The sequence below is a fragment of the Urtica dioica genome, chromosome 4 (assembly GCF_054948205.1).
Source record: "Urtica dioica subsp. dioica isolate 48M chromosome 4, U.dioica_male_clone48M_v1_H2, whole genome shotgun sequence".
In the NCBI taxonomy this organism is placed as follows: domain Eukaryota; kingdom Viridiplantae; phylum Streptophyta; class Magnoliopsida; order Rosales; family Urticaceae; genus Urtica; species Urtica dioica.
The window spans coordinates 17,786,637-17,801,317 of record NC_142759.1 but is presented as its reverse complement, the minus strand read 5'-3'; the positions used below and the strand labels follow the sequence as shown (position 1 = coordinate 17,801,317).

Here is a 14,681-nt window from a genome sequence, read left to right as displayed (position 1 = left end):
ACTAGAAAAATGATGACAAACCCTCGAAATCATTAAAAAGATCAAGACAAAAATTGTTGAAATCACTAATATCAAAATAATCTATTTTCAAAGTTTTTGCTTTTATTATTATACTTACAAAGGTTTTGCCTATATTTTTTTTAGTGGTTTTGAAATTTTTGCCTTTATTTTTTAATTGTTTTGAAGTTTTTTAACAATAGTATTTTAGACGCTCAAAAATTTAATTTTCCTTTAGTGTTTAACATGAAAATTTTGTTTTAAAAAAATGTGAGATAACAATAACATTGGTTTCTCAAGTTGAGCTGACGAAAATACCCTCGGAAGGAACGAGGGAATGGTAGCGATTAACGGTAAAGAGCGAAGGGTTATGCTATCCTAATCCGAGGCATGGCTTCTCTTCCGTTCACCATCACTTCGAACCCTCTTCACTCACGTTTCTCAAACCCCTCTCAAAATGCCGATCCCAACACTCTTCTCCTTCACACCTCCGACTATTTCCCCCAAGTCTCGTCTCTCTCGAAACAGGGCAAGATCCGAGAAGCCGTGGGCTTGTTCACCCACATGGAGCTCCGAGGGATCCGAACCCGACCCGACGTTTACGGCGAGCTTCTCCAGGGCTGCGTCTACGAGCGAGACCTCTCTCTCGGTCGCCAATTCCACGCCAGGATCGTCAAGAACGGCGATTCCTTCTCCGGGAACGACTTCTTGGAGACCAAGCTCGTCATTCTCTACGCCAAATGCCACGCCCGTTTCGCCGCGGCGCGCATGTTTCGCTCGGTGAGCTCTCATAATCTTTTCTCTTGGGCCGCCATTATCGGCTTGAACTGTAGAATGGGTTTCTGCGAGGAGGCTTTGTCTGGGTTTCGCGAGATGTTGGAGAGTGGGTTTTCGCCTGATAATTTCGTAGTCCCTAATGCTTTGAAGGCTTGTGGTGCTCTTCGGTGTGCTGGGACTGGGAAATTAGTTCATGGGTATGCCGTGAAAATGGGTTTTAGCGAGTGTGTGTTTGTGACGAGTAGTCTCGTCGACATGTATGGGAAATGTGGGTGTTTAGGTGATGCACGGAAGGCGTTTGATAAAAAGCCTGACAGGAACGTAGTCACTTGGAATTCCTTGATTGTTGGGAACGTGCAAAACGGGATGAGCGAGGAAGCGCTGAGAGTGTTTCGCGATATGAGAATCGACGGCGTTGAGCCGACTCAGGTTACGCTATCGAGCTTTCTCTCGGCCTCGGCTAATCTCGGAGCGGTCAGTGAGGGAAAGCAAGGCCACGCGTTGGTGATTCTCCTAGGTCTAGACTTGAACACCATTCTCGGAAGCTCGATCGTAAATTTCTACTCCAAGGTTGGTCTGTTAGATGAAGCGGAGTCGGTTTTCGCTAGGACGGTCAAGAGAGACACAGTGACGTGGAACTTGATTGTATCGGGCTATGTCCAGACCGGAGATATCGAGAAAGCCCAAGCAATGTGCCGTCGAATGCGATCGGAGAATCTGAGATTCGACGCCGTGACACTCACTTCCCTAATCTCGGCCTCCGCAAAGACGGCCGATCTGAACCTCGGTACCGTCGGACATTCTTACTGCATCAGAAACAATTTCGACTCCGACGTCATTGCTGCGAGCACGATCGTGAACATGTACGCGAAGTGTAAGAGGCTCGATCGAGCTCGACGAGTATTTGACTCGGTGAAGAGGGGCGATCTCGTCCTTTGGAACACGATGCTCGCTGCGTACGCCGAGTCGGGTCTGAGCGGAGAAGCGTTGAAGCTGTTTTACCGGATGGAATTGGAGAACGTTCCTCCGGACGTGGTATCGTACAACTCGCTGATTTCGGGTCTTCTCAAGAACGGCCAGGTCAGCGAGGCCAACGAGTTGTTTGTCCAAATGGAGTCTCTTGGGATCGCGCCGAACATGGTGACGTGGACCACTCTCGTATCGGGTTTGGCCGAGAACGGGTTCGGACGCGAAGCGATCGAGAAATTCGTTCAAATGCAAGAACACGGAATCAGGCCAAACGTTGTGAGCGTCGTCTCTGTTCTCTCTGCTTGTATAGACATGGCGTTACTAAACTACGGAAAGGCGATTCACGGATATACCGCGAGGAATCTTCACTCCTCTTCATCGACTCCGCTCGTCACCTCTCTAATAGACATGTACGCAAAGTGCGGGAATTCAGACGAATCTAAGAAAATCTTCGACTCCATCGAAGACAAGGAAACTTCGATCTACAACGCGATGATCGCTTGTTACGCGTTGCACGGCCAAGCCGCGGAAGCTCTCGAGCTTTACAAACGTCTGAAGGAAGAAGGGAAAAAACCCGATTCCATAACCTTGACCAACGCCTTGAACGCCTGTAGCCATTCCGGTCTAGTCAACGAAGCGTTAGGGCTTTTCTCCGAGATGGTCTCGAAACACGATTTGAAGCCGAGCATGGTTCATTACGGCTGCTTGGTCCGTCTGCTCTCGAAATACGGGCTTTTAGACGAGGCGTTCGAGATTTTGGGCTCGATGGCTTTCGAGCCCGACGCGCACATCTTGGGCTCGATGCTCGATGCTTGCGGGGCAAGCAACGAAGTCGAGCTGGCGGAATACTTGAGCGAGAAGTTAATGGAGTTGGACCCGGAAAACTCAGGGAATTACGTGGCGCTTTCGAACGCTTATGCCGCGGCGGGAACGTGGGACCGCGTGGAACGTGTCCGGCGCTCGATGAGAGACAAAGGGCTCGTCAAGATTCCCGGCTGCAGTTGGATTCAGATCGGAGATGATTTCCGTGTCTTCGTCGCCGGTGACAAATCGCACCCCGAAACCCACAATATATATTCCACCTTGTCTTTGCTAGGATTCTAAAATTCGCTTCTACGGATATTCTTCAACGAAAAATGTCTAGCTCTCGAGTAGAAAACCATGTAAAATTCTTGTTGGTAGATATATATAGATATTGTTTTGTATTGTATCAGTGACTGTACAAAGGAATGTTTTGTTGTACAGCTATGTATTCAAAATAAGTTCGACATGCATAAAAAAAAAAAAAAAAAAAAACCCCTGGAAGATGACTTATTCTCATTATTAACGTAGAAACCCCATTTTTCCTAATCGTGTTTTAGTTTACGGCTCAATATCGCAACTTGGATGAACTCTCTCTAGTGTTGATCCTGTTTTTTTTTTTTTTTTTTTTTTGTGGGTGCTGGGAACATAACTTTTTATCACGTTTTCTGAAAGTGCACAGCATGGTTCAAACTTCAAATTTCAAATTCCTGAAAACCACACATATTGTGGCTTCTTTTCACACTGCTAGTGCTAATCCTCTGATAAAAGGTCCCAAAAAAATAGGAATGGGAATAGGAATGGGAAAAAGCTTTACTTTCACTGACCAACAAAATTAGTGGCCCCAAAAAAAATAAAAAATAAAAACCAATCACTCGATTAAGCAGTTTAGATAAGAGACTGGGAATTAAGGGTTAGAAATTGGCTCTTAAATTTGTCATCTGTTTGATCAACTAACTTTAGATCCAAAACTAAGCAACATATGTGTGGTCTACAAGTTTGTATAAGCATTTTGAATGATGAACTTATAAGGCTAGAAAATTGGCGATGAGATTTGGTCTCCCATGAGTAACGAATATTAATTTGTTTGTTGTGTACTGTAAATAATCATCTCAGAACCCCATTAGTGTGCATTGATTTGTGTAGCGGTGAGGATGAGATTCATAATTAAAGAAAATGAAGAAAAGTTGGTTCCCCAAAACGTTGCTTCAAGGACACTCTTTTATTAAAGTCAATCCAACTCATGTTACATGATATTTTTTTTAAAAAAATTAACTTTAATAATACCCCACCGCAGTTTCTATGATTCAATTGTAAAAATAAAAAATAAAAAAAGGGAGAGAGAGAGATTTCTGAGGCATTGTAATCTCAACTGCCCTACTACTCAACAATTGTCCCATAAGTTAGTAAAATGAACCAAACTATAAGCTCCGTGGTTTTTAATGTACCTGTTGTAAAGGGCATAGATTATGGGTGAATTAGTTTAACTATACGTGGACAACAAAAAGTTTAGGGAAAAATGTTGGTTAAGCAAATGAGTGAAAACCCTTTTGACGTTTTTTTTTTAATGGACCACAAAATCATCTCAAGTAAGGTCAATTAAAAAAACTGCCCATAAGGAAGTGATTCCTCACTTAGTTATTAGTTAGCTTGTAACATCCTTTGCTTTTTTCTTCAGTGTCCCTAATCATTCTCAATGACTTTTCTACAATATGACCACTCCTTGATATAATATCCCTCTCACACACTCTCTCTCGATGTGATATTTTTGAACGACATCGAAAGGGAATTATTCAATTACCGGGACCACCATTGTTTGTCTTAAAAGAAAACTTGCTAAATAGCACCCAAAAAAAAAAAAAAAAAAACACTTGGGGAATTTTGTAATCGTGGACCTTGATATACAGTTATTTTTATCTTGTTTATCATATCTAATAATAATATGAACACATATGTCAAAACTAAAAATCCTAGCTGTGTTCTCACAAAGTCGAAGTTAGGCAATCAGTACTTGAGTGTTCAAAATATGTTTCATCGATCCACTCCTGCGTTTCACTCTCATCTCATCCTTGCTTATTATACAAAACGACACAACAAAAAATGACATAAAAGAAAGAAAGCATGTCTGTCTATGAAAAGTCCCACCTAAAATGGTGACTTGACAAGTGTATATATGTACATAGATATAAATATAATATATAAAAATAAACAAATAAAACTATACCTGTCTTAAAACTATACTTGTCTCATCCACCCCCCAGATGTGTGTGTGTGACCACCGGTAATCACAATACCTTCTGATAACCTCAATTGTTATAATAATAATGGAAATAGTAACACCTCTGCAATTATGGTTTAAAACTTTAATTAAATCTAACAGATCATTGTGATGAATGCTGTGGTTGAAAACCTTGAATAAAGTAGAGTGGTTTTTCTTTCCCTTAATTTTTTTTTTCAATTATTAACTCATCTTTGGAAATGTAGTTGAGAATCCTAAAACCATAACATTTTTTAAAATTATTCTTATTTTCAAGTACATACCGTTACACTAAAAATTTAAGCTAAAGCAGGTCTTGACTAAGACATGTATAGTGGCCCCAGAATAGAATTATCTTAATTAATATCTGATATTAAAAAATAACTAGAGAATTAGGATGATAACTAATGGTTCCTTTTAAATTTTAATTATAAAACTATGAAGGGTTGGTTAATCTATGAGGTGTTTTACACCTTCGATATGATTTTTTTTATATAAGGAGTATCTCACTTATAACTCACATTTTGTGCTTATTTATTTGTCACGTATTTAGTGGAAATGCTAAAAGCAATAGTGACGTGTTGGGCTTTGCTTTGAATAGCAATTTGCCAGCTATAACCGGTTGTTTCACAAATTACATGTTTAGCGATAAATCTCAAGATAACCAAAAAAAAAAGTTGGCCTTGTAGAGAAAAGCAAGTAAAAGTCAAAGGGCAAAATTTAAGTGTGAGTGTGTGAGATTAAGTAGTCAAGTTTAGGGTCCGACCAAAAGCGCTGAAACCGTCAGCTTTCGGTGTGACCCCCACAAAAATTTAACAAATAAATAAATTTGAGAGCCACGTAAAACTGGATTGCTCTCGTTGAATTGTCTAACCCAAACAAAACGAATAAAAAAAAATACATATTGGGTTTGCTATTGCGAAGCTTTGGATATATATATACTACGAAGACTAAAAGGCGTTGATTACACTCTCACTCTCCCCCTATTATATACTTATGATGCTCATCAATTTATTTTTTCCGTTATCATTTGATTTCTTTAATGTCGTTTTTGGAAAGCCTTTTAATATTTTAACTAAAAAAATTAAAAATTATGATTTGAAGTTTTTTTTTTATGTAGTTATGTTTTGATTTATATTTTCTCCTTCTTAACTTTTTTTTTTCTCTTACACTAATATTTAATTCTAATTATCTTTATATGTTTTTATCAAATAATTTTTTTGAATTCACCAAAATTTATAATTTACTTTTTACAAAAATCTTATTATTATTATTAACTAAATTTTATATAAATAATTATTACATACAAATATTATTATATATTTTACCAAACACTAAATCAGTTTTTACTAACTACGGTTATTTACAATAGTTTATCAAACACTCGTCTGTTTTTTAAAAAGCAGATTTTTCATACAACAGATCTAAAAACACTTTTTCTAAAAGCAAAGCTACGCCACACGATTTAATCTACCGCATATGGGATCAAAATTCGTAAGGTCGTTAATTATAATGATCTCATCTCGTTGGAAAGTGATTTCTATCCTAATCACCTAAAAAGATAGAAGTGAATTAGAAGGCGCAAATAAAATTGGCCATATGAGATCTCACGAGATCTCATTTCTTGTATTATTTGTACCATGTGGTAAATGAGGAAAAATCATATTTTAAAAGATATTATTGGGATTTTTGTCCCAGTACCATCTAGGAAGTGGGACGTAAATGAGATGGTGTGAGAAGGCCTAGTGACTAAAAAAAACAAATGAAACGTCTTTTATCCGAGAAAAAAAAATGTTGTTGTTTTGCAGTGAAGAGTGAACCAAATTTAAGCTGACTTTTATTTAGAAGTTACTAGATTTCGTGGTTTTGTTTCGAACTAGCCAAAATTCACCCTCCAAGCCATTTTACTATATATCGCCTAAATACAAGAACAAAACATTATTTTTAATATATTTGTTCATTACATGCCATTCTTTAGTACTCGTCCGACTCCAAATCAATAGTCGGACCATAGTGAGCTGAATCAACGACTGGCAAAACAAAGAAAAGAAGCCTCGCTCTAAATTGTCAGTGTCGTATTGTGTTCCGTATATATATGGCTGTATATAATCATACAATCATACGCATATATATATATATATATATATATATATATATATATATTCTATAAAATCCATATGAAGGTACGCCAGCCTGTTTTCCACAACAACTCACAAATATCAGTGGTCATGGTCATGGTGGTGGTGGTCCTCTTTGATCATCCTCATCAAAATCTTACACTTCCATCTTCCACGTGGCACTCATCCCACCATCCAATGATTTATCAAATAAAAATGTATAATTTGCCCGATAATTCTAATAAATTTGATTAATTGGGTGTCTCTGAATAAATAATATGGTGAGGCGAGTAATGATAATAATTAAACATTGGTGAAGCTTGCAATGAGACAATGAGTGTGTTTTAATGTTTCCCTACCGTATTATATATATTATACCAAAAGTGCCACAATAATGTTGAGTGGCACAAACAAAGCACGACTATTTTGTTTATTTGGGGATGTTTAAAAAGGAAGCTTTCACATGAAAAACATACTCACTCACGACTCACACAGCTACAAGATTTGTCACGTTGTTAATTGGACTTGGGTGGTTTTGACTTGAGACACATTTGTTTCTTAGGTTATTTTTTTTTAAATGCGAGAGACTGTTTCTAATTCTATAGTGTACCCATTCAGTCACGCTTGCCAACAAAAATGCAATATTATCAGCATCATCGTATCTATAATAATAATTTAAAAAAAAATGAAAAAAGAAAGTATCCGATGATGCCAATAATATTTGTGGCGAGAACTATTTTGTTTTTATAAACAAGTTCGTCTTGATGACTCCAATATTTTCTTTTTTGTAATGAATTCCAGTACTCCACATATATCTAAACAATCCTTTGTTCTTTTCAAGTATTAACTCTATAGCCCACATATATCTAAGATTACAACACATTTTTTTTTTCTCTTTCTCAAATATACTTCCCAAAAAATAAAATCAAATAGATCATAAAGAAAATTATTAAAGAAAGAAAAAAAAAACAGCTGGAGAGTTATCAGATTCAGAATGGTCAAATTGCAATCTTCCCATCTTCCCACTTCCCCTCTTTCATTAACAATTCAAATCCCTCCCTTCCCCACCAGTAAAATAAAAAATAAAAATCATTCCCAATTTAAAAAAAAATAAAATACTCAAATTGAAAAAAATATCAGAAATTAAAAAAAAAAAGAAGCTATAATCAGGCCACCGAATCACCTATGCACACGTCAATGCATACCAGAAGTAGAACCCACCTCATTGTTCTCACTTTCCTTTCCTTTCCTTTACACAAAACAAACAGAAGATGATATCACACCACAATACCACATCAAGGAGTGACCGAGCTGGGCGGAGTCCGAGACTCAGCCGGGGGAGTCTGCGCGGCATCGGAGCCTTTCGAGGGGTCATCAGACGACTGCCTAAGGCCATCATCAGTCTCGCTGCGGCTCATATCATCGATCATCCTCAAGACGTCGGTCATGGCCGGCCTCTGATCGGGAACGACGGAGACGCACGACATGGCGATCTGAAGCAGCTGGACCATCTCCTCCTCGATGTTGTGGTACCTCATGAGCTCGACGTCGAAAACCTCGGCGGTCCACTCCTCCCGCACCACGGACTGGACCCAGCGCGGGAGGTCGATCCCTTCCTCCCCGAGCGAGGCCTGGTTGGGGGCCTTCCCCGTGAGAAGCTCCAGGAGGAGGACCCCGAAGCTGTACACGTCCGACTTGAAGGTGGCCTTGCGGGTCTCCGCCGCCTCCGGGGCGCGGTACCCGGCCACGCGGTTGGGGGCCGACGCCGGGTTGAACAGCGGGTGGAGGCCGTAGTCCGACACCGCAGCGTCGTTGTCCGGTCGAAGGAGGATGTTCGACGACTTTATGTTGCCGTGGATCACCTTTTCCGACGTGTGGAGGTGGGTCAGGCCGCGTGCTGCCCCCACCGCGATTCGCATTCGGCTTTCCCAGTCCAGCGGGGTTCTGCCCGACCCTCGGCTTCCTGCGGAGAGGTTCAAATTAGGGTGATTGTGTCCAGTTTTCTTAATGATTGATTATTTATTTATTTATTTATTATTGACAATGCGCATTGTTTCTTTTTCTTTTTCTATTTTAAAGAAAGGAAGGGTTTGGTGGTGCTTTCGGGCATGGAGGGGAATGATGGTTTTGATGATGATTGATGAGGAGTGTGTTACACTCTGGCATAATGACATCTTACGGGACAAAATCATGAAAAGCTAAAGAGGAATGTTTTTGAGCAGTAACAAAGTGAATATTTAAAAGCTAATCTTGGGTTTCTAATAAATGAATTGAATAAACCGGTAATTACTAATTAGTGATAATAAATTAGGGTTGGAGTTGGACTGGAGTGGCCACCGTGCCACAGCTCACACCCACACTGACTCACTCAATGCAATCAACCACAACATTGATTCTGTACTGTTCTGTTCTTGGATGATAAATAAATAACACTCGTGATTAATTGCCTGACGAATTGATTGATTGATTAATTTAACTAATAAGTAAAAAAAAGGTTGGATAAAATTACCGTGGAGAAGAGCAGAGAGACTGCCGGCGGGCATGAAATCGGAGACGAGGAGTTTCTCGTCCTTGGAGAAATAAAAGGCTCTGAGGGGAACCACATTCTGGTGCTTGATGCTCCCAAGCCCTTCCATGACGGAATCGAACTCCCTCTTGGTGACGACCACGTCTTTGAGCCTCTTCACCACCACGGTGGTCCCTTGCTCCAGCACCGCCTTGTACGACGTCCCTACGCTCCCCTTCCCGAGCACCTCCGCCGAAGCTCGCAGCAGATCTTCCAGATCGAAGCTGTAAATCCCTCCCTCGAAGAACACAAGCCTGTTCCTGTCCGCCTCCGCCGATTCTCCCGTCACGTCGTCCTTCGACGACGACGTTCCGGCCTCCAGTACCGGTCCTCCTCCGGCCGCCGCGGAGCCGATCGCGCGGCTCTGCGCTGCTGCAGGCTTCGCCGCGGTAGCGGAAGCGCTCCGGCGCCGGCGAGCGCGGCAGCAGAAGAGGATGAGGAGGATTAGAAGGATTAGCCCCGCGACGGCGCCGATTACGATCCCGACGATGGCGCCGGTGGAGAGGCGTTTGGATTTGCGGTTCGCGACCGGAATGATCGGATTGTGCGACGGAGACTCGGCCGGAGCGGGGAAGAATGGATTACAAGGCGGCAGAGGACCGCCGCAGAGAGCTAGGTTCCCGGCAAAAGAAGAGGACGGGAATGAAGCGAGCGACGCCGGGATTGAGCCGTTCAGAGAGTTGTTCGAGACGTCGAACGAGGAGAGTTTGAGATCGATGCTCGGAAGAGCTCCGGTGAAGGCATTGTTGTCGAGGAACAGCCCGGTGAGGTGAGTTAGGTTATTGACGGCGAAAGGAATCGCTCCGGTGAAGTTGTTGGTGGAGAGATCGAGACGGACTAGGCGTGGTAGTCTGGTCAGGCTCGCCGGGAATGCGCCGGAGAGATCGTTGTTTTGCAGATATAGGTTTCGGAGTGACCTGAGGTTTGAGAAGTCGGAGGGAATTTCGCCGGAGAGGCGATTTGCGCGGAGACTCAGCACTCGGAGCTGAGTGAGTCTGCCGAGCGAGTTCTCCGGGATTTCACCGACCAATCCGGCGCCGGGAAGCCTGAGGGCGTAGACGAAGGACTTGTTCGCGTCGCACTCGATCCCGAACCAGTCGCAGACTGAGGCGGTCGTGTTCCACCGGACTCTGCTCTCGTGAGGAGTCCCGGAGATGAAAGCAAGGAGGGCTTGCTTGTCCTGAGTCGGCTCCGAGTTCACTCGCCAACTCACCGAAAACACCAATACGCACGCAAACCAAACGACTCGCCGGGAGTCGAAAACCACGCCCATTTCTTTCTTGTGAACAAAAACGACGGCGATGAGAATGGGAACGACAATGGGGACCGCGTCTGGTTTATTGTCGTTTCTGGATTTCTCGGCGAAGGGCCATCCGAGAGTAGAGAGTGCGAACGAGAAAGAGTAGGAGAGATGTGTTTGGGTGTGTTGTTGTGACTTGTGAGAGTGATGAGAGAGAGAAGTGAGAGGTTGAGGTTTTTTTTTAGTATTATTGAGAGAGAAAATCAAAGAAAGGGAAAGAAGAGGGTATCAAAAACTGATTCAAGTCTCACGAGGTAAATAAAGTGAAATATCAAAGGAAAGTAAAAGCTGAAACAAAACAGAAACGCAAAGAGTCGTGTGCTGGCAATTAAAACATGAGAGAGAGAGAAATAAAGTTATTTTTTTTAGTATACACAATCCCCGAAAAAAGCATATATGTTTTGGCGCGTGTAGTTTCAAACGTGTTTCGCGCGATTGAATTCTTGGAGTTGTAGTTACTGTTGGCGGGTAAACTACGAGGAGAGATGCGTCCCACGCGCGGAAAGTAGAGCGTGAACTGAGGAGCGTTGTTAAAAAACGGCAGTAGACAATCAATTTGGCTTTTTTTTGGCATGGTTTCTTGTTTTAAAACAAAGAGTTCATCTCGTGGAGGACGAAAGATATCTTTTTCTATTTCACAGAAAATGATCACATCGGACGAATCACGTTTCCAGCCAGAGAGTTCTCGCCGTGATTGCTTTCCTTTTACTCTTTCCCGTTAAAGAACATTATAACATAGAAAAATAAGGCAGAAATTAATAGGTTTGGATTTTTTTAAAGGAATTTTTGTATGAAATAGCCATTTTAAACTTAGTGTTTAGCAAAATAATTAAGATTTCATATGTTAGTGAATTTTAGTCACTGGTAATGTAAAAGTATTAATATAGCCTTAATTATTTTCAAAATAACTAATCTAAATTTCCAAAATTTTAATTCACTTTACTTTCTGCATTAATCCACTTTTTCAATAAACCAGAAGAAGAAGAATACACCAAAAAATTTAATCATGTTTTCAAAAAATTTAATCCACTCTTCGATAAACTAAAAGTAGAAAAAGAAGGAAAAATAAGATGTCAAAAAAATTTAATCATGCTTTCAAAAAATTTAATCCACTCTTCAATAAACCAAAAGTAGAAAATGAAGAAGATGATGTCAAAAAATTTAACCATACTTTCAAAAAATTTAATCCACTCTTCGATAAACCAAAAGTAGAAAATGAAGAAGAATAAAATGTCAAAAATTTAATCTATTGTGCGATAAATCAGAAGAAGAAAAAGAAGAAGATGTAGAAAAACTCGACGATAATCTCCGACTTTCGATCTCCGACGGCGATCGAACAAGAACAGCCTGCTTCGAGAGTGATACGAAGAAATCGATAATGATGATGATGATGTTGACGTCAAGACGGAACGAGATCTTGAGCTCAAATCGAGGTGCCAAAGCTCTTTTCAACAAGATCATAAGATCTTCATTGGTGAGAACAGAGATAAGAGAGTCGAGATCGTGATTCGAAAGCTGATATTTGAGCGCGACGACGAAGCAATCTCGAGGCTTGAGTTGAGGTGAGAGACCAGCGACGAGAAGTTCGTAACGAAGGTCGGGTTCAGAGAAACGATTCTGATCTCGCCGTCGGCATAGCAGAGGGACTTCGTTCGCGAATGTGGTACGATGTGCCCGCCATAGCTGCACATTACCCGGAGCTTCGAAGGTACATCCATGGCGATTTTTAGAGTTTGGGTCAGGGACGAATAGAGGTGAACAGAGCTGAGAAGGGTTTGGAGATCTGTTTGGGTCTAAGGTTATTATTAGGTTTTTTCAAGCTTGAGCTATTTTGTCTCAAATTATGAAATATTGGGTATTTTGCTAAGGTTAAAGTTTCAAATGGCTATCTAGTCGCGAGACCTTTTTTTAAAATCAATTGGTTGCTAATTGTTAATCACTTTTTTTTTAAACTCAATTATTGATAATATAAAGTGAACTAAATGTTCTGTTAGTTATCAATAATAGCTCTAAAAACACATTTGTATATCGTTCAGTCATATAATATTATCATCGATAAGTTGATATGTTTGTTGAATTGAATGTATACTCAAATAAATAGCTTTACCGGGCCGCATTTCGTTCTAACTTATTCCATACATTAGAATTGATAACCAAAAAGTAAAATTCTTCTAGAGTTTGAGATGTATAATAAAATTGTTTCCTTGAAAAAAAAAAGATGTATGATTAAATTATAATTATACGATTAATTTTTATAAAATTTAGTGGACATTCATAATTTTTCACGATGTATAACTCGACCCACCGTCATAAAATTAGCTATGGCCTTCTATTTCAACTCTTGTTTATATATTTACATTTTCCGTGTCATGACTCATAGTAGTTATAATTTTTTTCTTTTCTTTTTACCATGCTTCATAGCTGTAATATTATTTCGTGCGGCACAATGCTTGATAGATCATTGAACTATACTTAATTGATTATTTAATTTTTTACAAATTGATTATCTGTTACATACTTCAGTCCCTATATTCTAAACTACCTTTTTGTGGTCTTCTTCACACCTGTAAATGTACCAACCAATTTGTTTCCATTTAACTTCCTTTGAAAGCCCGACAAGCATACAACTTAACACAAGATTAATCCTTTTTCTTTACTTGCATTGATCTTTCTTCTTATTCTTCTTCTTTTCTTTTCTTTTTTGCGTGACAAATCCAATATCTGATATTTGGTTTGAATAAAGTGAAACACCTAAACAACAAAACCAGTTATTTCTTTAAGTGCAAACATGTCATCAAAGCTGGTTTTCAGGCCACAATAAAAATTAGACTAATGCAAAATGGAATGTTGACTAATTTTTATATATATATATATATATATATATATATATATATATATGCACGCAAATGCAATCATCTGGAATGTAAAATAATAATATTTTCACATATACTAAAAAAAAACTCGTTTAAATACTGATTCAATTCGTTCATGTAATATATCAAATAAATAAATAAATATGAACAGTGTTTTAAGAAGAAAATAATAATAACTAAAAACGGGCTATCATCAGGTTATAACTGTAAATTAACCGTTTATGATTGCCAAATTATTTTAAAATGCAGTAATCTTATAAATATACTTTACATATATACAATGACAGGAATAAGATATTTTACTCTTTCACAAAATTTATATATGAAAGAAATAGAGATCTATATCATATTTTACTTTGCATTATTTATTTATTTGTTGGTATTTGCGACCCTAACACTTCAACAATCATTGAGTACGTTTTGAACCAGCACTTACAAAGAAAACATTTTTTTCTAAAGGAATATTGACAGAAATATTACTATTTAAGTGTCACTTACCAAAAATGAAAATTTGACATATCTATTACTAAATAAATGTTAAAAAAAAAAAAAAAAAGTAATACACTTAAAGAAATCTGTCACAAAATTCTCAAATTCATTTTGTGACACATCTGCCACGAAATATATCACAAAATTGAAGATGTGTTACGAAATTTCCCGAATTTTTTTATTTTTTATTTTTAAATTGGGATCAAAACTCATTTAAACACACTACACAATTATATTACATCTATTAATTATTTCTAACATCAACCCAAAACTACAGCATAGAAACATAGAGCCATTGGGCAAATCCTTCATATCAAGAGTAACACCAAAATAAAATATAAAACCTCTTTCCTTTGCTCTCAATCATGTCACAATCAAGCAATAGTCATTAGTCAAGTAATCAACTTCGATCTCTGGAGTAAGATCGAGATTGAAGTTGTTAGAAAAAATAAATCCCCTTGTAACCAAACACCAAATCCATGTTGACGAAACACACTAAAACTGAATCCAAACCAATCTACGAACTAGGCACTCC

General features: G+C 39.2%; 2 protein-coding genes across 2 annotated transcripts; one reads left to right on the top strand and one right to left on the bottom strand.

Annotated features, from left to right (window-relative positions):
* The first annotated feature begins 310 nt into the window (after positions 1-310).
* Positions 311-2,953, top strand: CRR21 (Tetratricopeptide repeat (TPR)-like superfamily protein). The gene has a single exon (XM_089613655.1). It carries the CDS (start codon positions 388-390, stop codon positions 2,845-2,847), a length of 2,460 nt encoding a protein of 819 aa, XP_089469781.1. The 5' UTR covers positions 311-387; the 3' UTR covers positions 2,848-2,953.
* A 5,144-nt stretch (positions 2,954-8,097) lies between these two features.
* Positions 8,098-11,046, bottom strand: LOC149400957 (Leucine-rich repeat protein kinase family protein). The gene is made up of 2 exons (XM_089611632.1): positions 9,428-11,046; positions 8,098-8,881 (listed from the first exon to the last, which is right to left on the bottom strand). Exons 1-2 carry the CDS (start codon positions 10,755-10,757, stop codon positions 8,214-8,216), a joined length of 1,998 nt encoding a protein of 665 aa, XP_089467758.1. The 5' UTR covers positions 10,758-11,046; the 3' UTR covers positions 8,098-8,213.
* Between the last annotated feature and the right edge of the window lie 3,635 nt (positions 11,047-14,681).